This window comes from Pempheris klunzingeri, chromosome 2, assembly GCF_042242105.1.
Source record: "Pempheris klunzingeri isolate RE-2024b chromosome 2, fPemKlu1.hap1, whole genome shotgun sequence".
In the NCBI taxonomy this organism is placed as follows: domain Eukaryota; kingdom Metazoa; phylum Chordata; class Actinopteri; order Acropomatiformes; family Pempheridae; genus Pempheris; species Pempheris klunzingeri.
The window spans coordinates 5,642,984-5,670,396 of NC_092013.1; the positions used below are offsets into that span (position 1 = coordinate 5,642,984).

At 43.6% G+C, this 27,413-nt stretch overlaps 1 protein-coding gene across 1 annotated transcript; it reads left to right on the forward strand.

Annotated features, from left to right (window-relative positions):
• The first annotated feature begins 667 nt into the window (after positions 1–667).
• ptpra (protein tyrosine phosphatase receptor type A) lies at positions 668–26,310 on the forward strand. Its single transcript, XM_070839084.1, has 22 exons — positions 668–1,062; positions 10,979–11,025; positions 11,285–11,366; positions 11,478–11,936; positions 15,409–15,508; positions 15,750–15,823; positions 16,341–16,477; positions 16,827–16,917; positions 17,187–17,263; positions 17,369–17,405; positions 17,529–17,626; positions 18,114–18,233; positions 18,479–18,645; positions 19,407–19,542; positions 19,693–19,842; positions 20,461–20,554; positions 20,706–20,782; positions 21,521–21,655; positions 22,248–22,373; positions 22,564–22,715; positions 23,109–23,244; positions 26,090–26,310. Exons 2-22 carry the CDS (start codon positions 11,005–11,007, stop codon positions 26,162–26,164), a joined length of 2,544 nt encoding a protein of 847 aa, XP_070695185.1. The 5' UTR covers positions 668–1,062; positions 10,979–11,004; the 3' UTR covers positions 26,165–26,310.
• Positions 26,311–27,413: the final 1,103 nt, after the last annotated feature.

Here is a 27,413-nt window from a genome sequence, read left to right on the forward strand (position 1 = left end):
CTGAACATTTTAAAAGGTTACACTTCTGGATTCACAGTCACACTCTGTACCTGTTTCTCTTAATCGTGAAAACGTTAATCGTGGATCTCAGTTTAAACTGATCACACTCTTATCGAGGCTACCTGTTTAAACAAAGGATTCTTTTTATTTCTATTATTATCATTATATTAATCGTAATAATCATTCATACATACATACTGTGACTTTATACTTCATCATGGACAACACATTAATTTACATCTATACAATATAAATGTGCCAGATTCATCAATAAAGCTCATTTCCATCTGCAGTTTATGTACAAAACAAACATCACATGGGCAAGTTTTATCATCATCATCATCATCATCATCATTATTATTATTATTATTATTATTATTATTATTATTATTGTTGTTGTTGTTGTTGTTAGTTGTAGTAGTATTGAGTTGATAAACAGAAAGGGTGACACTCGGTCGTGGCCCCTTCACGGACCCCTGTGCGGGCAGCCCTGATCCATGATCCATGATCCAGGCCGGGCCGGGCCCAGGTGGAGCGCAGCTCGGCCGGCAGGTGTCGCTGCGTGCCGGGGGGAGACAGAGCGGAGAAGAGACGGGGCCTGGCCTGGGAATTTGCTGCTCGCTTCCCATTCTTCCTATGCAGACAGACACACAACATGGCGGACTAGAATAGTCGGCCGACGCGCCCGGATACAGCGGACAAACCGTGGGATTTAACACCCAGGAAGGCCAGGAAAGTAGCCCCCGAAGGGACGGTACGCTAGTGCGGGTTCAGGGTGCCTTTTTTTGGGGGGGGTGCGGTCCTTGCCTGGATTTAGCGGCTAAACTGACTGCGAAGTGTTGGCTGTGCGTCCCGGATCGTGCTTCCCTCCTCTGCTATCTCCCAGGTCCCCCCACCCCGCTCACACTCTCGGTTCGTGGGGTGTGGAGACAGGGGCCGGGGTTGAAAAACGTGGAAGAGAAAGAGAGGATACATTCCTACTTGGCTTTTTTTTTTTTTTTTTTTTTTTCCTCCCCCCTTCTCTCTCCCTTCGGGTTTCCTCTGGGCGCTACAGGAGTTGTGGTGAGTTTTCTTGTTTTTGTTGCGCAAAGGCTGAATCCCACTTGTTACAATGTCGCCGCTGTAGCAGCATGTTTCCTCGCGCTGTAACATTGTGTCACCCGCAAAACAAGCACTTTGTCCCCCCCTCCTCACCCCCACGCTCACCCTCGCAGGGCCCATTACAGGATACCTGTGACACCGCGGAGTTTAAACCCGGGTTTATGCGGCGAGCGGGGCTCAGTTTAGTAGTTGAGAGGCTCTTTGTGACGCCTGGACATTTCAGAAGTAGCTCGGAGGCAGGGAGGGAAATTTCAGGCGAAGGGGGCTCTGAAGAAAAAAAGGGGGTTTGGAGATGAGTGCGGCAACATTTTTTTCTTTTTTTGTTGGAGGCTTGTTGCGCCCACACGGATGCTGGAACAAAGAGGGGGTCCAGGTCCGTCCTGCCTCACTGGAAAGTCCACTTTATTGATCAACGCTTTGTTATTACACGTTTTCAGAGAGGGTGGGGAGCTGGGTGGGTGGGTGGAGGTGCAGGAGGGGGGCTCCATGCGACCCACAACAGGAATTAGGTCGCCCTAACATCAACATGTAAGCTCTGTCACACCAACAGCGGCTGCTTTGTGTTTCTTCTCCTTCTTCTTCTTGCTCCCTGACATGGAGTCTCTGGAGTGTGCATTCCCCTTCACAACCTCTCCCAAAGTTTTTTTTTTTTTTTTTTTTTCATTTTGTAATGATTAATATTCTCCTCTCTCTCTCTCTCTCTCTGATTGTTGGGTGTAACCGAGTGTACCATTTAAATCTTGTGGGTGTTGCAGTTTTTAATTCATCACTTTGCCTCAGTTGGACTTTTAAGTTGTGTTTTCTCAGCTCATTAAATGGCTTGTTGGGCATGAGAGATGGTGACACTCCATCAAGAGTTTTGAATGCTTCAAAGTCAGAGAGCATCCGGGCTGAGGAGGCACGGCAGAGCCTCTTCCTGGAGTTTGACTCGCCTCACGTGGAGAGATTCGCAGAGCCGAAGCTCACACCCGCCATGCCTCCGGTGTTTGTGCCCGTCCACGGCACGCTCTCCACTCCACCGAGGTCAGCATGTCACGGCTATAGGAGCAGAGGTGTCGCTTTACTGTACGTGACCCGTCTGTCTGTGCACCAGCAGGCCGACTTTGACCTCTGACCCCGACACGTCCACCGCTTTCTCCAAATGCTGTTTGAACCATCTCTGGTCGTCAAGCAGCCTCATGAAAGTCAGACTATTTAAGAGGAAGGAAAGAAAGGTGGAGATGGGCAGAGCTGTTATCATCTGGCTCACTCCGTCCATAACTTCTCCAGCCTATTTTAAGAGAAAAGGAGTTATTTCTGTCTCGGGATCCTGAAAGGGCTTCAGCAGAGGAGCTTGAGTGATCCTCACACCACACTTTTCATGATTGGCCCAGTTTCCAGAAATAAGAATAAAGTGGAGCTTGAAATCGTCCTGACGGGACTCGGCGTGAAGTTTTGATGGGTGTGTCTTTGAAAATTACCTCCGAGTTGTGAAGTTTCACAATTTCTGGGCGCTGATGTGTTATAATGAGCTGCTTGTTTGGGTGGGGCCGGAGGTGTATTTTTGTTTCCACCTGTGGGCATACACGTTTTTACTGCGGAAGAGCTCTGTAATTCTGCCCCCAACGGGATAAACACAGCTGCATTTAGAGGATTATGAAGCATTATGGAGCCTGATTCCTGCCACATGTGATCTGTCATTCGGCCTTAATGACATTTATTCCCCAATACAGGAAATGAACTTGTGTGACGGTTAAACAATTCATAAGTCAAGTATGTCGCCTGGCAGGGTCGACTTCATGGAGAGTCATCCAGCTTGGTTCTGTCCCTCTGTAGATGTGGAGTAGTAATTATGTAATCCCTTCAAAATTATTGAGTAAATCTTTGTCTTGCATCCCCCTGATGTGGGATGATTGATGTTTCTGGTTCACTACGGCCGCGATGGATATGATGATAGTTTGTTTTCCTTTCAGGGGGCTTCAAAGACGAGGTGGGATTTTATATTTAAGAAGTGTTTCAGATGTGTGTGTGAGACGTGTTTTTTTTCTTTTCTTTGGTGATCTTGTGAGTTCAAGCGCGATCAAGGTCAGCCAGAATCTGCATGCTCCTTCCTTATTCCCACATTGGAGTTTATTTTAGCCGAGTGCTGTTTTGCAGTTGCCATGAGGTGGGATAATGGCGCTGAATGTTGGAGTCGTGGATGAAGGGGGGGGGTGAGTCTGGCCAAAGCAGTATATAAACACTATTACACATAAAAGATTACACTAGGCAGTGCCTAGAGCTGCATAAATTCTCTGATTGTTATACAGTATGTCTTGGCAGCGGAGATAGTTACGTTAATGTGGCCACCATTCACTGTTTAGTGGGCTTAGATTCCATATTTTCTCACTTTTGTTAAGGAAACGCAGAAATTATGAGCAAAATGAGGCATTCAATCACATTGTGTTATTGTCTTTTAGTCAGTTTTTCCTCCTAGAAGAAAAAAAACTTTTTTTTTTTTTTTTTTAAAACAATGCCTTCACACTCGAGGTCAGATTTAGTTGAGAGCCGTAGTTTTAAATATTTATATTTGCCCTCGGCATCGGCCTCTGAGCCACCAAGACCTCTCTTGGCCTGCTGTGAAAAAAATGTCCAAAGAACGTGTTGGCGAGTCTGAGTGGTCTTTGAATGCACCGCCTAGAGATGTCATGACACCGCTGTGAAGTTAAGTCTCAGATGCCTGTGCCTTCATCTCGGACGGGCTCCTTATCTGTCAGAGGAAGAGGAGGGGACGAGTGCAGCACGATGGTCACTTCAGATATGGGAACCTTCACTTTGGGTTCCTGTTGTTGCAGAACTAAAATGACCAAAGCGAAGGTATAAAGTGTGGGAGGGAGACAGTGCAGCGCCACCTGTCTGTTGTCCTGCTGCATGTGGGGCTGGACGTCATTTGAAGTGTTTAGATTGTACCAGTGGTGAACTGTAACAAAGTACATTTACTAATTTTAGAAACTGAGTATTTCCATTTGATACCACTTCATACTTCTACTCTCCTACCTTTCTTTTTATTCCACTACGTTATTTTTAAGGTATAAGATACTTGGTTACATTAGAAATTCAGATTTTATATGAAGACATCTGAAGAGGTTGTATAATATGAGGCATTCTGAATTTGAACTACCCCACAGTAGAAAAAACAGATGAAACCTTGATCAAGTAGAGCAAAGAGCAGCAATTTAGAGTAGCATTTAGTGGCATCTAGCAGTGAGACTGCAGGAAGCTGAAAACCCATCGCTTCACTGTTTTTCTTCTGTTCACTAATAAGAACGATCCTCCATTTATCACAACACAAAACGGTATCCCTCGTCTTTCTTCTTCTTCGTCCAACTGGTGCATTTTCACCACTAAATTCAAGTTGCCACTTAACCGTGGAAAAGCGAAAGGCCTCACTTTGTCCGTTCTGGGCTTTGTGGACTGTGTGAAATAGGACCTGCTCCATACGTTTGGATATAAAGGGCTCATCCTTTAACATCCAGTAACAAAAACACAATGACTGAAAACATAATTATGGAAACTTTATTCCAGTGTTTTCCAATCCTGGTCCTGTGAGCCCACTGCCCTGCATGGTTTAGGCGTTTCACTGCTCCAACACACCGGATTCAAATAAATGGATCTAAATCAGGCCTCTGCAGAGCTTGATGAAGAGCTGATTAGCAGGGCAGTGGGCCCACAGGACCAGGACTGGGAAAACACTGCTATAGATCCCCCTAAATCCTACACTCCAAACCTTTAATTAATAGGACTTTTACATGTAGTATTGCTACTATTATTTAAGTTAAGAACTCAGATACTTCCTCCCCAGCTGGATATTAGTGCCAATATGACACCTTATTGTCAAATTAAGTTTAGTCTAAGATTGTCAAGATTATAGTATTATATTCAGAATCTGATTACAGGATAAGTAGGCAACACTAAGAACCTGACCAGGAATTTGATGCCAACTTTCAGGGCTTGAAAGGTTTCTATACTCGGTGCTTCAGACAGTTAGTACCAAAACAAGTCCTGAGTCTTGATGCCCAGCCTTAGCGGCATGCTGGATGTAGAAATCAGAGTCGTGGTCTAAGTTTCAAAAGGCACGAACGATGATGATGAATCAGGTTTCGCTGTGGCCCTGTAGCTGGCCGTTTGGCCCCACACCACGCTTCAAGGTCACAGTGGCTTCTGTGGGGAGGCCATGCTTTGCGCCTCCACATCCTCTCTGCGTCCAATGTGGGAAAGCCGGAGAGGCCCCTGGCATGCACTGTGAGAAACCCCACAATGGAGCAGACACAGAGCAGAGCTGCACTGACTCACCACTTTCACCCATTCAAACAAGTGAGTTTTCTTGATCCTTCCAGCCTGGTGGAACCAAATCATCATTACGGGCTTAATAACAGACACAGCGGTCACTCTTGCCTGTATGATTAGCCAGAATAGTAATCCCATGCTTCTCTTCGTCTTTTCATCAACTCAACAGCTCATGAATGAAGCCAACAGGCGCACAAACCGCACCAGCAGGGAGTAGTATCCCTCAGAAAGGGAAGTCCAGAGGATTGTGGCTGTTGTATGTGGCACTGGGGACATATAATCTGTGGCCTGTTTCAGAGCTGGAGTCCTAGCGGCCCTGGGTTAGGCCTACTTCAGTCTCCCGTGAAGAGAGGCATTCACAGTATTCCTGTTGCCTCCAGATCCCCCCCCCCCTCCACCCCTCCCCTCTGCCCTCCCTCTCAAGACATAGAAACAGTATTAATATGGCATGAATGGAGACAGACAGACAAGCATTATCTAGTGCTGCAGCGACTAGAGATGCTGGATGCCTCGCAGAAAGCCAGAGGGAAATATTTCTCTGCATGAATGGTGAAGTCCCCTTGACCACCGCTGCTGGTGTCATGTCAGCGAGGGCCGTAGGGTTTGTGTCTGTTGGGTTTTCAGCTCGCTGACTCGCCTTGGGGTACCCTCTGTGAATTATTAATAGGAGTAGTTGATCTCTAAACACTAACACTAAACATAGAGGAGCCTGCAGTTTTGGTAGACGTGTAGTAGTTGAGTTTTGCCCCATTCGTCTCTGGGATTTAGTAAAGTGCAAATCAAACATATATTAAACTGAGGAAGTAGCTGCAACAAATTAAGGATGCTAGTATCAGACCCCGAGATATCCCTTTTTGTAAAATCTGTCTTCATTTTGAGCTGATCATTAATTCATGTCCGTGCAACGTGCTTATTACTTCACCTAGGGTCAAAGGACAAAAGCATCGGTGGAGTCCACAGCCTAGAGTAGGAGCTCTCCATATTAAATGACTGTGTTGCATTGATCTAGCGTCTCGGCCTTTGGTTGTCATGGAGATGTAATTGGACTTCCTTTATATTCTACCTATAAGTGTTCCTTTCACTGTGTGAATGAAATGGCATGGGAACAGCCCAGCCCTTTCACACTGTGTGATTGCGCTCCTATGAGGTCTGCAGTTGGCCACAGGCAGAGAAGCAACTGTCTTCATTAGCCGCTCAGGCTCGCTACACGCATGCACATCAAGCATCGGGCTCTGCACCGCGGTGCCGACTGTGAAACACAGAATAAGAAAGTTCAACACGTTGTCTTACTTGATATAATTTTCTATACTGAAATATTTGCGTACATATTTACCTCATGTATATCTAAACATATTTCTGAATGTATTCTTTGCATGGCCAGGTTTTCTTTATCCCAAGTTGACGTTACCTTGTTGACATGTTTGAATCTGATTACATTTGATCAAACTAAAGAAACAAAAATACGAAAACCATAAAAGCCCGATAAACATCTGTAGCAAAAATTAAAGTGAGACCATGCAACTTTTGAAAGAAGAAACGACACGTTCCTTCTCTCACAAATGAAACCTGAAATTCATAAGAAATAAAACACAGCCTTGGTCAGTTTAATACGCTCAGGTGTTTTGCTGCTGGTATGAGCGGTCACTTGTGGTGACTGTTAGCACACATCACATAGATATTGTTGTGCTGGTTAAACTGATGACTTCTCTCTACTTTTACATCACATTTCAGCATTTCCAGTTACTCCATAATTGTTACTAATTGCCACTGGGGATCAGCAAAAGCTGCACAATCTCAGTTTAAGACTAAGAATTCCTGTTTAATTTGAACCTCTCAGCCAATCACAAATGAGTATTTTCTTAGGCAGTGGTAAAGGATTACATTTACACTGTGTATATTGGCTAATATGGCCCTTTTCTGTCTAGCTGTTGCTGTTCCGGGCCGGGTATCACTTTAAAATGTTAACTTTCAACGTCCAAACAATGCATCCTTTTTTCATTAAAGGAAGTATGCAAATCCACTGAATGTAAGAAGGAAAAGAACTTTGTTGGGATAAATATATTGAAGTTCCCAGTGTAGATGAAATATCTGTTTAGAGAACAAGTTAACAATCCAACTTCAATATGAACTTTTGATAAGGTTTCACATCAGGCCCTGTTGTTATCCCAGTTTTATTCAAGCTAGTGCATTAGGCTGTGATGCTGCAAGTAAATGTATAACAACACCACGGAGAAAAGGGGGAACCGGTCACTTGTGATTTCCATCAAAAAGGAAGCAACTGTCCTGTCACATTTTTCTGTTGAGTGTTTCTTATTCCCTCCAGTCAAACTATTGATTTTTGTTGCTTGTTGCTTGTCATAGTCTTAAGAAAACTGTGGCAGTTTTGCACTTCGCCCTAGGGCATCTCATCCCAACGGTGACTGTGGTAAATGGCTTTCTCTGTGTGCTCTGCTTTGTCTGAGAAATATTCACATGGTTGCACAACACAAGCCCAACGTCAGGAGAGCATCAGCTGCATGACTACCTTTTAGTTCAGTCATTCACTAATAGATGGGCACGTACATGTTTCCTCTGCAGGGAATAGCGTGATGAAACTGTTGGAAAGATATTTTCTCTCCTATTTTTTGTACATTTGGCTGTGCCACTACGGCTGGATTGAAAGGAAATGGTAAAGATGAAAAGCACTTTATCAATTAAATCTGTTTATGAAACATGAGCTGGAATCGATAAAAGTAGGTCATGAGCCATTTCTTTGTGCTTTTGCGAGGAAGGATGTCTCTGTCTGGTAAGAAAGGTGTTGCATTAGGATACTGCTCAGCAATTTGTTGGAACATAATTAGATACTGATCGGGACACCAAACAAGAGCGATTTACTGGAAATGGTAATGTCGTGTATAATGATAGAATTCCACATAAAACCAAATAATGAGGCACTAATAGTGTCTTTGCCGCTTCTCCTTCATCCTCTGTCATCTGAATGGGGAATTTCGCCGACCCATCACACACAGTATCCTTTTAATAGAGAGCACCGATAGCACAAAACCTAAAAGTGGCACGAATAGAAGCACTTGCCCAGTACCTCTTAAATTAATGATGTCCTCTCCACCAACACATAAGTCTGAATTGCATGCATTCACACACACACACACACACACACTGCAAGACGACTGCTTCTCAGGAGGCCAAAACACATTAAGATGCATCTCTAGGGAGTTGTACTCCTGGGTCCACAGTCTCTAGATAAAAACCTCTCGGGTTCTTGTAGCATCCGTGAGTTGAAGGTTAGCAACAGGACCAGCTTATATCACTTACAGCAACACAGTGACACATCATCAGGCCTCCCTGGACGACACGCACAAAACAGTGAGTCATGCCTCATCAGGAGAAGGTTACAAAAGGAAAAGCCTGTTGATGTGAACACACCCGTTGGAAACATCAGTCTGTCACATCGAGTTTAACTTAATACACACTGAGGCAGATGCTGTTTAACCCTAATTCAGTCAAAATAGTACTAATCACAGAGCTTGTCCGCTGTAGCTGAGTCACTCCTTTTTAATGAGGGCTGAAGGGGAGGATAGTAGAGGTAGGGGTTTAGAGTTGTAATGTGGTTTACGTGCTAGCAAGGGATTTGTTTTATGTCTATATGAGCAGACGGCAGAGGAAGGAAACAGCATGAACCCCAGAGACACAGTGCAACTACAGGGCATGCTGCTTTTTGCCCTCGCCTGTCACTCGATGGCAGAATTTAAATGTCTGATGTTATTTGATTTTAAAATACCATTTTGCCTGATATCAAAGTGCCTGCGTCTCGTTAGGAGACTGTGAAAACTGCCACAGGTGTGTAAAGGGTCTTCTTCTGTCTCTGGGTCCATTTCGGCATAACAGTGACAGAAAATTTGATTTTGTTCATGATTACTAGGCTGATTGTCTTAAGAGGAAAATGTCAAAATTCTCTATTTCCAGCTCCTAAAATATGAAGAGTTGCAGTTTTAATTTGTCACCTTCGACTAGTTATCTGTAGGTCAGAGAAAACAAGACATTTCTAAGAACTGCATTGGCCTTTTGACATTTCATTGACTGGATGGTTCATCACTTATTTTAGAAAATGGTCATATTAATCAATAATGAGGTCGCAGCCTTGACAGAGCTCATGCCATGTTGCCGTGATGTTGTCGGTTCAATTCAGCGAACTTTGTTGCATCTCTTCCACGTCTCCTGTCTGCTCTTCGCTGTGAAAGGCAAAACATGCCCCCAAAAATAATCTTAAGATTATTAGTTGCAGCCCTAGAGGCAATCAAATTCAGTCAGCTGGAAGGTAAACAGAGACACTTATGATGGAAGACTCCTCTTTCTAAACATCCTGCCTTCATTTCTCTTTAACAACTGAGCCAAACGATGATGCCGTCTGTGTGACCCAAAGGGGACTTTGTAGCAATGAAATTCTGATACATGGACTTATATCTTTTTAAGGTTTTTGTTGACTTTCTCTATCGTTTTTTTTGTGAAGGCGTGAATCGTTTTTTGGAAGCAGGCGTTTGCTGGCTAAATGGATGCATCGATGGGTGACAGAGAGAGAGGGGTAGCAGCAATTGGATTTGTAGGTTAATAGCATCCTCATTGACAACATAACTCACTCATCATGCCCCATTTCAGGCCGCAGTCAGAGCCAAACAGCACTGTGCTGAAACCAGAATGCAAGCACTGCAATGAATGAGCTCAGTTCAAAACAGCAGAGGATTGGCAACTGGCACTATTAAAGCTTTTAGCGCCCAATTTATCCTCTGCCCACTGATGCAATAATCCCTGATGTAAAGCATCAGTTTGTGTGTGGCAGAGCTACAGCGTTTGGCACGGCACAGGGCTGAAGTATGTCTGTAAGCAAAGGCAGACGGACTGGATTATTCCAGGGTCAGGACCATGGGATTAGGTCCGGGGATTATCACAGCTCAGTCAGGGAGACAACAGCCTTGTTGACCGCTGGGATTATACAAAAGACTGAGAGCCAGCCAGGCCGACCACCCAGCCTCCGTTTCTCCTTTCTCCGAGTTTGCCTGTCCTCTGGCCTCCACCCGCTCATCCCCATATCAGTGGGGGAAGAGTCCCAAGTGCTGATTCAACAACACTGCAGGAATTTAAATGTGACACTAATTCAGTTTTGGTCATGCTCCAGGTGATGCATGTGTCTGGTATGACACATTTTTAAGTGAAACTCTGCTGCAAAAAGAGAAACACATGAAAAGCCGCATATGGTTGAATCCAGTGTAAAGATGGTAACTTTTTTGTTTTATCCCAATAATATCAATTTAGATCTAATTTCCGCGGAATCTGAATTTAATTTCTCCAAGATCAGCGTGCCATCTTTACACCCGTGTCTCTGAATAGATCATATATTTTCTGTAGTGTGTCTCAAAATGTTGCCCTACATTTATTCATCCTGATACTAATCTTGCAAAAATGTTTTACATGAAGCGAATTTTTAATAAATCGTTTCTACATCTTCTGGGCTGTTTAAGCACAAGAAAGCAATGTGTTTTTGATGAGTCGCCCTGAATGTCCTCTGTTTGCCTTCTAGGACCACGCTGTGCGAATGAGTGATTGATGCTAACTTCGCTTCTTCAGGTAACTTCATTTAACGCACACGAGCTGACAATACGCAAGGATTTCATTTTCGTTTTGGATTCAAGAGCTTTACACTCCAAAAATGAACATGTGGGATTAGGATAGAAGGTTTAAAAAGATATTGTGGATTATACGACACATAAACCCCAAATCTCTTGATCTTGATAAAAAATACTTTGATTTTATTATTGATTCGGAGATTAGAGGTTGTTTTTGACTAATCCCCTCTTATTCCTTTTGTTGTGCATCCTCCATGCAGGGCAGAATGGGTGTGTGTCCCCTGCTCCTGCTGCTCGGTCTCGCCCTCAGGGCCTCAGCCCAGGATCATGTCCCCATCACAAGTATGAATCATGTCCACTTGTCTTATATTCCTTCACATACTCGCCCTCTTAAGTTCAAAGTCTCACAGCGACGAATGGCACAATCCTTTACTGTCTTCTTCTCCTTCCCAGGTCCTCCAAATATCACTGCCAAACCCACAGACCCCCCAGTCGCACCCTCCCTCAACTTTACAGTCGCACGCACGCAAGACCCCACAGGCCCACCCACAACGCTCGCCCCCGCAGTCATCCCAGAGACGATAATAACAACTGCAACAACAACAACAGCCACCACCACCACCACCACCACAAGCCCAGCTGGTGAGGAGGACGTACAGCCGGCGGGTCCCAATGCCACCGTGCGGCTGATACCAGTCCCGGCTCCCCCGCCTCCAGCTCCAACTGATGCCCCTCAGGCACCACCGAGCACCGAGCCTCCTCCCACCCCGGCGGGAGGAGGCAACGTGACCTCAGACTTGGTTCCAGACACACCAACTCCGGAGACTTATAGTGATGAGGATTTATTCACTGAGGAGATGGAGACCATCACAGATCCAGGGATGGAGTTCACCTCGGACACCACCCCGCACGGTGAGTGCTGCGGCATTCTCGGGGCCCTGCATCTGTTTCATCTCTCTGAACTCCCACAGAGGGAACGTCCACCCTGAGTCACCTGTTCTTTGCACACAGAGCACAGAAATGTGTCTAAACTTGTATTATAGTCATGTAGCATCTTTCTACCAACATTTAGGGAGAAATCGTAGGCACTTAACATGCTTCCCCAAACAGTAGCCTCAGTGAAGAAAGCCATGAAGCAATGACACATGTTGAGCTGTGATTAGAGTGACTCATTTGATCTTGAATGGAAAAACACCCACTTCCTGTGGCGCGGGTTATGCCATCACTCTGTCTGTCTGTGCATAAAGTTGACAGCTGAATGTAAGAAGTTACGACTCACCCATTCTCCTCACTTGTTCAGAGTTGTTCGGAGAATCGTGGGAAAGCTCTAATGCGCTGTTCAGGCCCCCGTCTGTTGTACCCACATATTTGCAGATCGTGTTGTGATGGGATTTTTCTTTGTTGCTCACATTAAATGTGGCAAAACTGCAATTGCTGCTAAACAGGAAAAGAAAATAGACTTGGTGACTGTTGTGGCCGTTTAGCACTTTGCTTCAGGTTCATACTTTTACACCTGATCCATGTTGTTGTTGTCACCGGCAGATACAGCTGTGTCAGAGAGGTGTTTGCTCCTTTTTAATGTGTTCTTTCTGAAATTGGTTTTAGGTCCTGAATGAATTTGCGTCACATTTTGGGTGCATTCAGGGCCGTATTTAGAAACGCCACTCGCCATCTGATCATCCAAGACACTTTGTAGTGCCACGTGTGAACATGGCCTAACTAAAGTAGACGTAGACAAAAGGGAGTTCAGAAGCGGTAAGAAAACAAAGCTTTGTTAGAAAAACTCCCGACGTGCATAAACATCACAGATTGATGGTATAATGTAGAGCCACGTAAGCGTGTCGGGGTGTTTTTTGTTGTTGTCGTCCATCTAGCTGTGTGTTATTCATGCAGGCTGGCAAAGCAGTGGCAAAAGCTAGAAAGAGCAGGCAAGTGAGCTTTCTGGTCAAGAGTCGACCTTTAATATTTTAGATAGTTGAACATTTTTTTGCTTTTAGACTCCATTGTGGCAGTGCTGGAAATATCCTGACGTGACATACCTGCATTTGACCAGTCATCCACAAGAATCGAAGAACGACCCAACTAGACGACCCAGACGCTGCCAAAAGCTGTTATTTTAATCTGAAAACAAACAGTGTGCAGGGAGATTTTCTATATTTCTTATGATGCTTTCGACCCTCTCAGGTTTAGCTTTAACATTGACTTCAGACCTTTTAAACCTAAAGAGAATACTTGAAATTTCCGGTCTTCAACCTTTTTTTTTTTTTTTTTTTTTTGCTCTGTCTGTGTGCTGGCTGTATCCGTATAAGTGAAACATGACTCCCTTCACCCTTTTCTTTTACATTAATTATTCATATTACATGTTTCCTATAGAAATACACACAATTGCTATCAAATATCACTGATTGATTTGGAAAGATGTTTTTTATAAAATAACATTGTGCAGCAAGTAAAAAAAAAAGTTGGTACTAAAACACACAGAGTGTATTTGAGGACTTAAAGAGGAAGCTGGAGAAGATAAGCATGTTACACTCCTGGTCAACGTAAACACAACAGATGTGCATGGTATGTCTATTATATAACTAATCACTTTGGGTTGGTAAGTGTTATGTAATTGTTCTATTGTCTCCCCCCTGGCCGTCTGTGAGCCTTGTGTGGAGAGCTGCGAGCAGTTCTAGATGGCATTAGATCCGTCAAGGCTGTGTCAATTCCACATGATACCCACAGCCTGTTGTGCTCCTGCTCTGTTCAATGTGTGCATTGTCCGAGGGAGAACACTGAAAAGTCCTGGGAATTGTGCGTGAAAATGCAACATAACTGGGCGGCGGTCCAAGCTACTTCCCCTAGAAAGTGCATATGGAGCATGAAGTCAAATGATGCATTCTTTGGAACATATTTTGTCCGTAACGTTAAGAGCTTTCTTGAATTTTGAGTCTGTCCGTGGAACTGCTGATTTAGTTTTTGCATTGTCACCACCCTGTGCAGTTTTCTAGAAAAATCACTTCTTTTGTTGTGGCCTAATGTGTCTTACTGACCAGTCATCAGCACACAAACGGCAGCCAGTTTTTTTTGTACGCCAAACTCCTGTTGTTGTTCAGGCAAATCTCATGTCTTTTGTGTTAACTGTGGCAGCGAAAGGTCACCAGGAAGACCATAGGATTGCCTTATTCCAGTAACTCATGCACACTGTGGAAACATAGGAATTGGTCAGCTATTGTAATCTACAGGAGGCATCACAGAGAATAGATAACTTGGTCCGTGTAATATCTGATTTGTAACGTTACGCCTATGTGACCACAGTCAGTAGCATCACAGTGGGCCCACGAGCCGTCTGGCATATGACCTGTAGAAAATGCCGCACATTTACACTTTAAATAGTTCAAATAGACTTTACAGCAAATGTTTCAGCATTTTATACCATCACCCTGTGTTTGCTGCCATCTTATATACATGTTGTATAACCAGCCATAGAAGCCAAGGGTCGACCCTCTCAGTTAAACTGTTATTTATCTGCTCACTCCAGAGGACACCCTGTTGCACTCTCTCCACATGTCCATTTTTTCCCCTCTCTCTTCTGGAAAGCCAATGAAATATTAACATGGACAACCATTATGGAAAGCAAAGATGCAGCCTAGTGTTGAAAGAGGTGGAGGTCACTTTACGACCTTGGCATATGCGTGTTTGTTTGTTTGTTTTTGAGCCCACGTTTGAACATGTTAAGCTGAAAGTCGTCAGGATGTAAATGTGCATTTTTGGGACTTTAAACAGCCACAGCACATCTGTTATTATATTCATTCAATTGTGGCATAAACCATAAGTTATTAATTGATAAGCTGATCAACCTAATAGCAGTATGCATATTTCGATCGCGTATTTGCACATTAGATAAAAGGCTGCAGTTGCTTAGCTTAGCTTAGCATAAAGACTGAAAATAGGGAAACGGCTAGCCTGAACAAACAAACAAAATCCGCCCAACAGGACGTCCAGAAGCCCCCTAATGAACAAGTTATATCATGTTCTGGTTTTCTTACTGGACTGTTTCTTGGCTGTCAGGGAGTTTGGTTTTATTGCACAGATTAAACAAACAGTACATGTAATATTTTGATAAAATCTCTTTCATTTTTTGTTTACATTGTATAGTTTTCCCATAAAATAAGTCATATTGGTAAGCTAACAAAACATATAGTTAACATATAACACCCCAAGCTTATGTGTAATGATGTAATTTGAGAATAGTTTGGTAATGGAAAAGGAATTTGGCATCAGTCTCAAACCAAAACACTGACAGACATCCTTTTTTTTTTTTTCTTCAATTTTCATTTATTTGTTTAAATCTGTGATACAAATCATTTATTCTCTCTTTTCTCTCCTGTCTCTCATGTAGACAACGACCAGTCGGATGAAATGCCAATCATAGCTGTCATGGTGGCCCTGTCCTCCCTGCTGGTCATCATCTTCATCATCATCATCCTCTACATGCTCAGGTTGGTGAAGTGCTGTCGATGTAACACACTAGCAAGAGAGAGAGAGAGCGAGAGAGAGACCTGTGGTGAAGGCCTAAGGTGCTCCCGTTGCCATGGAAATGTCTGATTGGCATTCAGCTATGACACTAAAGCAATGTGTGTTTTTATTTTAGTGTGTTTATTTGTGTGTGTCTGTGTGAGAGAGAGGCAGTGTGTGTATCTCTGAGTATTGATATGCACTTTGATGTGTGTTGATTGACAGGTTTAAAAAGTACAAGCAGGCGGGAAGCCACTCAAACTCCTTCAGACTGACCAATGGTAGATCAGATGATACAGGTAAAGCACCCACACATCCATTAGTGTGTGTGTGTGTGTGTGTGTGTGTGTGTGTGTGTGTGTGTGTGTGTGTGCAGGGGTGCGGGTTTGTTTGTGACTGCATTCTCTCCAAGCACTCATTTATTTGTTTTGGGTCGTATCAGCAAATATGTACAGCAGGCATGACCAAACTTGTTACTGAGTTATTTCTGATAAGGTCTGATTGATCTCTCTTCCCTAACCGATAACACTTCACTGGCTGACTGTTGGCAGAGGGCTTTTGTTCACTGTGATTACCTAACCAACAGGGCTGCAGTCAGCTCCATCACACAGTACGCCACAGTATGTTGAGTCACGGCGCCCCCTGGTGGGCATCCGAAGAGAAGACACCCATTGATGAAGTCTGTGTTACTTGACAGCTCAGCTCTCGTTTTCTTACCCCCTTTCTCTGATGTCTTTATCTCCACCTGTCTCACCCCTCCTGTTCCTTCCCTCCTCTCCTCACTCCTGCCTCCTCCCTTCCTGCCCGCCGACACAGAACTCCAGAGCGTCCCGCTATTGGCCCGATCACCCAGCACAAACAGGAAGTACCCGCCTCTTTCCATCGACAAGCTGGAGGAAGAAATGAACCGTCGCATGGCTGATGACAACAAGCTCTTCAGGGAGGAGTTTAATGTATGGCCCACTGGAGCGCACACACTCTGATAACATACTGAGCCTGATATTACCTGTAACCCACCTTTTACCCTAAATTAGTGTCTCTTCCAGATCATTATTTGAAATAATTGCCCAAAACAAATGAATAAGCAGGTGAAATAGATGGATAAATGTTTTAACGTCATATTGCTGCAGCACATTCACACGATTTGGACATTCGGAGTGATTGGTTGTAGACCGACAGAAAGATGAAGCCAACAGTAAATGATGTGCAGGGTCACACAGAGAGGTTTGAAGTTGTTTCATCGCATCGTTGTGCTCTTCCTCTCTGTTATCTGCATGATTTTTCTTCTTTCCGTGTGTTTAGGCTCTGCCAGTCTGCCCCATCCAGGCATCATGTGACGCTGCCTCCAAGGAGGAGAATAAAGAAAAGAACCGATATGTCAACATCCTGCCATGTGAGTGACAACAGAGCCCGCACACTGTCACGCTGACTGACAATAACAAGAAGTCACTGCTGCTTTATCTGCTATTTCAAGCTTTTAGAAACAATTATCAGCACACTCATGGTGACAGCTTACGGTCAAAGGCGGCGTACAGAGTGATTTATGGAGTATTTAACTTAAGTGGTCAGAATGGAAAGATTGTGAATTTAAAATTCCCTCTGTCACTGTGCTCTTCTTTCGCCTCATTTGCCTTTTCTCTGCGTGTCTCCTGCTCTCCTTAGATGATCACTCCAGGGTCCATCTCTCATCTCTGGAGGGAGTCCCTGACTCTGACTTTATCAACGCCTCCTTTATAAATGTTTGTATAAGTGCAGCATTTTGTCCACAAAACAGTTCAGCTCTAAATATGACAAGCGTAATTTGTCTCATCTGAACATCTCTTCTTCACTTCCTCCTTTTGCAGGGTTACCAAGAGAAGAATAAGTTTATTGCAGCTCAAGGTAAAGTTTGTTTCTGCACTGCGAGAAGAGAAACAGCGCTGTAGTTTAAGAAACAAACTTCCTGATTATCAGCTTATTACTTGTCCTACTTACTGAGTTTCTGCGTCTGACTTGGTCTCTCAGGGCCGAAGGAGGAAACGGTAAACGACTTCTGGCGGATGATCTGGGAGCAGAACACAGCCACCATCGTCATGGTGACCAATCTGAAGGAGAGGAAAGAGGTAGAGGAGAGCCGGAGCAGGAGGGAGGATGATGATGATGATGATGCATGTGTAGATGGCTTCATTTATGATATTCATGATATAAATCGCAGTATATCATATAACAGCTTTAAAAGACACGTGTGCATTTTGTACAGAATATACAAACACAGTTGAGATGTAAAAGACTGTATAGAGCCTGTTTTAGAAAGCTCAAACATCCTGGCTTTGTGTTTCACACGTCTTTGTTTGAATAGTTAATGTTTTATCTGTGAAGTTAGTTAAACAGTGCACTTTTTAAACCCACGTTCGAATCCTCACGTGAGGGGAAGAGCCATGCACGACTAGTCTTCAGATGTTGACTTTGCCTTAATCTCTTTTTGGTTTTGCTCTACACTCGTTAGTTGGGTTATGGTCAGTTTGATTGTCAGCTTTTTCCCCCCTCTGACTGAAATAGATTGAGGCCTTGTGTCCACAGCTTGTTGTTAAATCCCTCTCTGTGTTTCAGTGTAAGTGTGCCCAGTACTGGCCGGACCAGGGCTGTTGGACATACGGGAACATTCGCGTGTCTGTTGAAGACACAATGGTTCTGGTTGACTACACCATCCGCAAGTTCTGCATCCAACAGGTAACATGTTATTAGTGTGTGTACCAGGATGTCATCGTTTAGTCCAATGTTTACCCTTCATCTTCTATGGAAGTGTTAGTTTATTGTGTAGCTACTGGAGCACACACTGCAGGTGCAAAAGTGATTAAAAATAGTTGAAATGAATTAAATAATTGAAGCTTGGATTTGCTGTCACGATAGTTCAGAGACATAGCTGTTCACATTTATTGTGTCTTGGTCTGTGACCTGGTTTGTTTGTGTTTCAGGTGGGAGATGTGTCTGGGAAGAAGCCTCAGAGGCTCGTCACCCAGTTCCACTTCACCAGCTGGCCAGACTTCGGGGTGCCCTTCACCCCTATCGGCATGCTCAAGTTCCTCAAGAAAGTCAAGAATTACAACCCACAGTATGCCGGGGCCATTGTGGTCCATTGTAGGTAAGTGGATCAAAGGTTACCCAGAAAACCCACTGGGCACGTCTGCGCCACGTTCCAACTACGGCGCGGTTTTGCTTCGTCCTCAGCACGCCGTAAAAAAACCCACTGGGAGCGTTTCAGATGTGGATTGCTCAGATTTTGTTGATTTGGTCATTGTCCCGTGGTTTTTGTGGCTCTAACTTGAACAAATAGGCTACATTTCTTACTTTGTGTGGTTTAAGTGTGTTTCTTGTATGTATTTACACCTTGGTTGTGCTTTAACCGACAGTCAGCAGGTGAAAGTGAAAGTGTTTTTCCACATCCAAGACAAACTTCTTATCATCCACGGTGTTAAAAAAAAAAAGGTCTTACCGGTTAACGTCTGGCCTGGTGCCACCAATTCTAAAATATTATTCATGTGGTGGTAGAATATACAATTGAAAGTCTCCACAGGGGTTTTTATTTTGAAAACTGACCAGAATCTCTTCCCATTTGTTGCCTGACTTCCTGTCCTGCTCATCTGCTCTGTGCTGCTTGATGCGGTCGGGCCGCTGTTTCTGTTGAAAGTAGACCCGGTGTGAATCTTTAGCAGAGCCGAGACACTTCTGGTGGGTTTTAAAGTATCGACCAGAGTAGATGTGATCAGCTCTGGCAGCCAGACTGTGACACAGACGCCTCCCGGTGGATTTTAGCCTTTTGGCTCTTACTTTTGCAAATCTTGTCATGTTTTTCTATGTTTATGCCTCAAGCAACTCACAGCATGTCATACTTCTTTCTGTCAGTGCGGGCGTGGGGAGGACAGGTACCTTTATTGTGATCGATGCCATGTTGGACATGATGATCGCTGAGAGGAAGGTGGACGTGTTTGGCTTCGTCACCAGGATCAGAGCCCAGCGCTGTCAGATGGTCCAGACTGATGTAAGTCCAGAGTCGGCACACTACTGCAAATACATCACAAGTTCTATTTGCATGAATTCATTCTCAGCCTTGGTGAAGTGTTTTCAGTAAAATGATTTTTTTTTTAACCTCCTCTTGTCCTTTACCTTCTTCACGCTCTCTGTGTCACAGATGCAGTATGTGTTCATCTTCCAAGCGTTGTTAGAGCACTACCTGTACGGAGACACAGAGCTGGAGGTGACCTCTCTGGAGTCCCACCTGGCCAAACTCTACTCCCCCTCACCTGGAGCGGGCTGCAGTGGTCTGGAGGCTGAATTCAAGGTCTGTTTGTGTGTTGTAGACAGTTATTCTCACACCTCTGCATCTAAACAGACCGGTATATCGACTTCCTCAGTTTCCACAAATATTACCAAAACGCTGAGAAATGACAGCCACGATCTGTCTCTGTTCTTATGCTGTTGTGTATTTCTTTATTATTATTATTACAGAATGTCTATTTGCATACAAGTGCAAATAGCCAGACTGCCCCTATTCAGCTGTTAGTGTGAGTGTGGTGGCTGAATGGTTACAGGACTTTCACCTAAGAAATGGGGTTCAAATTTTCTGTGAGACCAACAGCAAATTACAGTAATTCATTTGTAGACTTTGTTGACTTATATATTTAAGTTTTCTTTTATTATTATTAACTTTCAGTCCTACTTTGGTTTGGTTTAGGCACCAAAACTACTTGTACATTGTACATTAAACACAAAATATGCGCGTTTCAACATACAGCCACATGCAAATAGCTTCTGCCTTATTATTATTAGTCGTAGTATTGTCTTTTTTTTTCTTACTATTTTGGGTAGAGTAAGAGTAATGCTTTAAGTATTAAGGGGAGGCACACATATTCCAACCACACAAGTCCCAAGTATTAAATTGTGCTCTCATCATTTCTAGAAACTGACGTCCATCAAGATCCAGAACGACAAGATGAGAACAGGCAACCTGCCCGCCAACATGAAGAAGAACAGAGTGCTGCAGATCATTCCATGTGAGTGAGAGGCAGCTATAGGTGTGAGCTGTGGGTTTGTACAGTATCGCTGTGCCCACACACAGTAGGAAAAAAAACATCCGGTAGTCCCGGTATCAGATCTCAAAGCTTCTCTTCGTTCAAGGTTAATGTTTCTCGTTGTTCCTGACAGACGAGTTCAACAGAGTGATCATTCCAGTCAAGCGGGGAGAGGAGAACACCGACTACGTCAACGCCTCTTTCATTGATGTGAGTGTAAAAGCACCTGGATAAGAGTGGTTCATTTCATTTTCTTAACGCAAGCGATCGATCAAGTGTTTGAGCACAAGGACCACCAGCATTGTAGCGCCCCCTACAGGCGCTGCAGCAGTCTGCCAGACTGTCATATGTGATATGATAGCATCTCTGTAAGGGGGTATGCAGTGACTTAACTCTAAAAACTGCCTTGCAGAGCACCATTTACTGTCACTTGTTCTTATAATCAATCAAGAAACCACAGTGTTATTTTGATGTATCGTCGATTTACAAATTTACCTGGAGAGATCTATTCTGTGTCCTGAGTGTTAAGAAGTCTCCTCCAGAGAGTAAACAATATGTCGAGATAGCTACAGTATGTGAAGTCTATCTACCTCCGTGTGCACGTTGATCTTAAGGTAATAATGTATAATACAGCAACTGCAGTCTGGCTGACCATGGTGGCGTCACAGGGGTAAATGTTCAGGAATCTTGTGTTTTATTTTAGTGCCTACTAGACTTCAGAAAACATGAAAAAAAACACATATTCAGGAAAAGTCGTGTAGTTTTTATTCATTGAAATATATTTAAAGTTATTTGCATTTTAAAAATGAATGTGGCCCGTCAGACCATCTTCGTTGTGCTAGCGTGGCGTCTTCCTCCGTCCCTCCCACTGTTTATTTTTGATTCTTGACTCATGCCTCTTTTTCCCTCCGGGAATCACTTCCTGTCATCTCTTATGTCTCGCCACAGGGCTACCGTCAGAAGGACTCGTACATGGCGAGCCAGGGCCCCCTGCAGCACACCATAGAGGACTTCTGGAGGATGATCTGGGAGTGGAGAAGCTGCTCCATAGTCATGCTCACTGAGCTAGAGGAGAGAGGGCAGGTGTGTGTGTGTGTGTGTGTGTACAGATACTAGTATTAGATATCAGGTCAATAACTGACTAAAATAGAATATTGATATTAGCTAATTTACTCAGTGCTAACCTGATGCCACCAGTGTTGTATAACATGGTCATAATCTGAGCTAATCTTTATCTTAAGTCATTTTCCAACATATCTTCATGGTCAATAAAATGTGATACAGATTATTAGTAGACATGTCCTTGTAGTTTTGTCCAGGTAGTTTCATGCTACAGCAAAGAGTAAAATTAGAAGTTGTGGGGAATTGTTGAAGCTGAACAGTCCCAGAGAATCTTTCATGGACAGACCTGGAAGTTTCAAATCCAGTTATTTCCAGCAAACATGATGGATTTAGTGTCGGCTTCCTTTTTTGCTGATGTAATTAATCATTAATGCAATTGGAATTTCTTTCCATCTTAAACAGTCTTTTACTATTCAAGCATCTTTAGATTTGAGACTAGAGACCAGAGAAACTAGAAAATCTAGAGATTTAGGTGACATTTCCTTGAAATTTTCAGCGTCTTAGCATGTTGTCAAGTGTGGTAATTTGACCATATCCTGTATGGGCTCTGCAGGAAAAGTGTGCTCAGTATTGGCCCAGTGATGGAGTGGTGGTCTATGGGGACATCTCCATCGAGTTGAAAAGGGAGGAGGAGAGTGAGAGCTACACAGTGCGTGACCTCCTGGTCACCAACAACAGGGTGAGAAAGGACGCAATGAAACAAGCCAAAGCTCCAAATACAAACAACAGATGACGAATATATTATCACTTTAATATTGTGATTTTGAAGCACCGATTAGATAAAACTGATTATGTACCAACAACAATCTTTTGCCTTTGAGATACCGTATGTCATAATCTCCTCTTTTTGCCCTCCTCCACCTCTCCAGGAGAACAAAGCTCGAGCAGTGCGTCAGTTCCATTTCCACGGCTGGCCAGAAGTGGGCATCCCCACTGATGGTAAAGGAATGATCAACATAATTGCTGCGGTGCAGAAACAGCAGCAGCAGTCTGGCAACCACCCCATCACGGTGCACTGCAGGTAACACAGACACACACTTGTTCACTCAGTATGTCGGCGTTTCAACGTGTGTGTATTGGTGTAAGAAAAAAATGGGAAACAAAACACGTGACAACAAGATAATTATATTGATTGTTTGCGTTACTGTTGCACATGGAACTGCTTTTGGCAATCGAGTGTGTGTCTGGGAAACTGTTGCAGCTATTAAAACACAGGAAAAAACAGCTCAGAAGAATTGTTCTCTTCTTCCTTGTGACATTTTAACTGCCTGCAGAAATGTTGCTTTGCTCGGTCTCTTCACACGTGCGCTCAAAACAAAGCCTTGTGTGTATGTTACAGTGTGTATAGTAAGGTTTACGTGTGTGTGTGTGTGTGTGTGTGTGTGTGTGTGTGTGTGTGTGTGTGTGTACACAGTGCTGGTGCTGGCCGGACGGGGACTTTCTGTGCGTTGAGTACAGTCCTGGAGAGGGTGAAGGCAGAGGGCATCCTGGATGTCTTCCAGACAGTCAAGAGCCTCAGACTGCAGAGACCCCACATGGTGCAGACACTGGTGAGGGGCCCTTTGAACCGTCATAGAAAGTTACTTTTTATTATTCCCACATGCTTTCCTCACATCCTTTTTAACCCTTTATGGGGCACTCAATGAAATACTTAGTAGTTAATAGTACTGGTGGTCATTACAAGACGTTTTTGTTATGGTGAAAATCAAGGTCAATGAAGTTACCATATATGGTTTCTTGCCGGTCTGTCATTTAGCCTGATTGTCACTGATTGGCTTGGAGTTCTACTGCCTCATGGTGAGGCAAGGGGTGGGCATTTTGAACTCCCACTTAAGTTACCAAATAAGGACCATTGCCCAATAAAGGGTTAAAAAAATGCTCATGTTGCTCTTTTTTCTCCCCTAATAAGCAACAGATTGAATTAAGAAGCTTGATTTATTGACACTGCCAAGGATTGACTGGGTATTTCCATTAGTATTGGCAGTCAAATTGGGGACTAAGTCTAAGTGTATGCTTGCAGGGTTAAAGGGATAGTTCGGCTCTTGAGAAACACACTCACTTTGTTGCTTAGAGTTGGATGAGAAGATTGATGCCACTCATGCCTGTATGGTGCACATGTGGCTGTGGCCAACAGCAGGTGTCGATTCTCACAAGTAACACTCTGCGGGAACAAGAACAAGCATATTCCTAAAATGTTGAACTATTCCTTTAAGAAATGTGTTTCATTTTATTTAAGAGGTAGAAAAATACGTAAACTAGCACATACAGCTCTGGAAAAAATTGAGACCACTGCAAATTTTTCTGAAATCAGCATCTCTACATGTATGACAGCCATCCCATTCCAGTGTCTGTTGAATTCCAACACAAGCACACCTCACTCTACTTAATGAGGTACTGATTAGGTGATCACCTGAATCAAATCTTATTTAATGAGGAAAAGTATAAAAACCACTGCTGTGGTCATCACTATCCTCTTGCAATAGGACCAGCTGGATGACAAAATCAGTGCTAGTAGTACCTCAAAAGTAACTGGAATCTCAAAAATAACTATTGACCATGCCAAAAGAGTTGAAAAGAAAAGTTTTGAGTGAGGAAAAGAAGGGTTCAATTCTGGCTTTACTGGCAGAGGGATACAGTGAGCATCAGGTTGCTTCCATCCTTAAAATTTCTAAGTCTGCGGTTCATAAGAACAAGGTCAAGCAGCAGACATTGAGGACAACAAAGCTACAGACCGGCAGAGGGCGAAAACGACCCTCCACTGACCGAGATGACCGTCAACTCATTCGGATGTCACTCAGCAACAGTAGGATGACATCAAGTGACCTACAAAAAGAATGGCAAATGGCAGCTGGGGTGAAGTGCACGGCGAGAACGGTTCGAAACAGGCTCCTGGGGGCAGGGCTCAAGTCATGCAAAGCTAGAAAAAAGCCCTTCATCAATGAAAAGCAAAGAAGAGCCAGGCTGAGGTTTGCAAAAGACCATAAGGATCAGACCATAGAGGACTGGAGTAAGGTCATCTTCACTGATGAGTCCAATTTTCAGCTTTGCCCAACACCTGGTCGTCTAATGGTTAGAGGGAGACCTGGAGAGGCCTCCAAGCCACAGTGTCTCGCACCCACTGTGAAATCTGGTGGAGGATCTGTGAAGATCTGGGGGTGCTTCAGCAAGGCTGGAATCTGGCAGATTCGTCTTTGTGAAGGATGCATGAATCAAGCCACGTACAAGGTTGTCCTGGAAGAAAACTTGCTTCCTTCTGCTTTGACAATGTTCCCCAACTCTGAGGGTTGGTTTCTCCAGCAGGACAATGCTCCATGCCACACAGCAAGGTCAGTCAAGGTGTGGATGAAGGACCACCAGATCAAGACCCTGTCACGGCCAGCCCAATCTCCAGACCTGAACCCCATTGAAAACCTCTGGAATGTGATCAAGAGGAAGATGGATGGTCACAAGCCATCAAACAAAGCTGAGCTTCTTGAATTTTTGCGCCAGGAGTGGCATAAAGTCACCCAACAACAATGTGAAAGACTGGAGGAGAGCATGCCAAGACGCATGAAAGCTGGGATTAAAAATCAGGGTTATTCCACCAAATATTGATTTCTGAACTCTTCCTAAGTTAAAACATTAGTATTGTTTTGTTTAAAAATGAATATGAACTTGTTTTCTTTGCATTATTTGAGATTTGAAAACAAGATATTTTTATTGTTATTTTGACCATTTGTCATTTTCTGCAAATAAATGCTCTAAATAACAATATTTTTTTTTTGGAATTTGGGTGAAATGTTGTCAGTAGTTTATAGAATAAAACAACAATGTTAATTTTACTCAAACACATACCTATAAATAGTAAAATCAGAGAAACTGATCATTTTGCAGTGGTCTCAGAGTTATGGAGTAACTCTCTATACCAGCAGGTGACGATGGTCTGTGTTTATCATTAAAAGAAAACCGGCCGACCTAAGACTGCAGATGAGCGGTGCTTACTAACCATTTTGGCACCACTCTCACTCATCACAGACAGTTTGGTCACTTCTCTTCTCGTGCCAGTCGGAGTAATCTCTCTCACTAACGGGCTCCGCCACCAACTCAACATGCTGAATCAGCCGAAAAGCCACAGACAGGTCCAGCTAGTGCCAATGGTGTGGGACACTCTGCAAAAACTAGGGACACAAACTCTTGCACACTGCTGATCGAGTGTGTGTTGGATTGTTTTTTCCATTGTAGTCTATATTCTGTTGTGTCAAATATTTCGATGCAAAAACACAAGGTTTTAGGAAGTTGTACTGAGCCCTTCTAGAAAGAGTCAGTGACTGAAGTGTTGCGGATATTTCAGAAAGTTTTTGTGTCAGTAGTTCCACCTGACGTGGCTGTCTCTCCTGTCCCCTCCCCCCTCCGCAGGAGCAGTACGAGTTCTGCTACAAAGTGGTCCAGGAGTATATTGATGCCTTTTCTGATTACGCCAACTTCAAGTAGGGACCTGCCATGGATGGATGGATGGATGGATGGATGTCCGCATACACTTCACACAAGCATATGCACGCACCAGAACATACACACACCCATACATTACCATGCAGAAAACTGCATATTCCCATCTGATGGGAGTGGTTTTTTTGTTTTTATTTCAAAAAAGACTCATCACAACTTGATCTGTGGATGGGATGAACTGCCCGGCGGAAAAGGGAACAGAGGCCTCGGCCCGGAGGACAGGGCAGCACAGTCGGACAGAAAAAAATAACTGAGATGCCTTCTTGAATATTTTGTAATATTGGTCTTGTTAATACAGCCCTTCACCCCATTTGCTCTCTCTCCTCCCCCCATATGTATATATACTTACTGTGTTGCATCTTATTACTTTGGTTTCAGACACAGTTTTGAGTTTGGCTGCATTTTCGGGTGGCACCTGTAATGTATTTTATTGGTATATATATAAATATATAAATATATATGAATATAAATCTAATGCTTTGGAGGCTAATGTAAAAAAAAAAAAAAAAAAAATCCAGAGTCATGGTCAATGATGTGTGGATTTGTTTTCTGTAGGGACGGTGGCATAAAACATTTTTGGCTTTGCTGAAGCCACGCTGTAGCAACATGTGTGGTAGCAGAACCCTGAACACTGACAGTGTTTTTCACTCCTAGACATTCATACAGTACGTACACACACACACACACACACACAGGAGGAGCCATTTTTCTTCACACAGATTTAGTTCCATCAATCGAGCCAATTACAATATTCCCCTTTAGGTTTCAGGGGTTCAAAGGTCACTCATGATTGGATCACTGTGATGTAGCTCATAGACTCAGGTTGACACACACACACACACACACATATATAAACATACACACTAAATGACAGGAGCCATTCTTCTTTTTTGAACATCAGTGTGTGTGTTTGTTTGAACTAGAGCATAAGCTGGCAGAGACGACGCAGTGTGTTTTCACATCACCGCTTATCTGCCGAGTGCCAAAGTCCCTCACTCACTTGGTTAAGCAGCTCTGGAGTCTGAGACACCAACCATGTTGAGACATTCAGTACAAGAAAGCTATTTTACTGTCTTAGCTTTGAAACCTAGAAAAAAAACAATTTCGATTTTTTTATTTTTTTTTCCCCCAGACTGTCTAAAAATTTAAAGGAATTGGTCGAGCTTTAATGTGAAATCTCTAAAATGCTTCTTCTTTTATCTGAAGGTCTGTTACAAGTATCGGCAGCCACGCT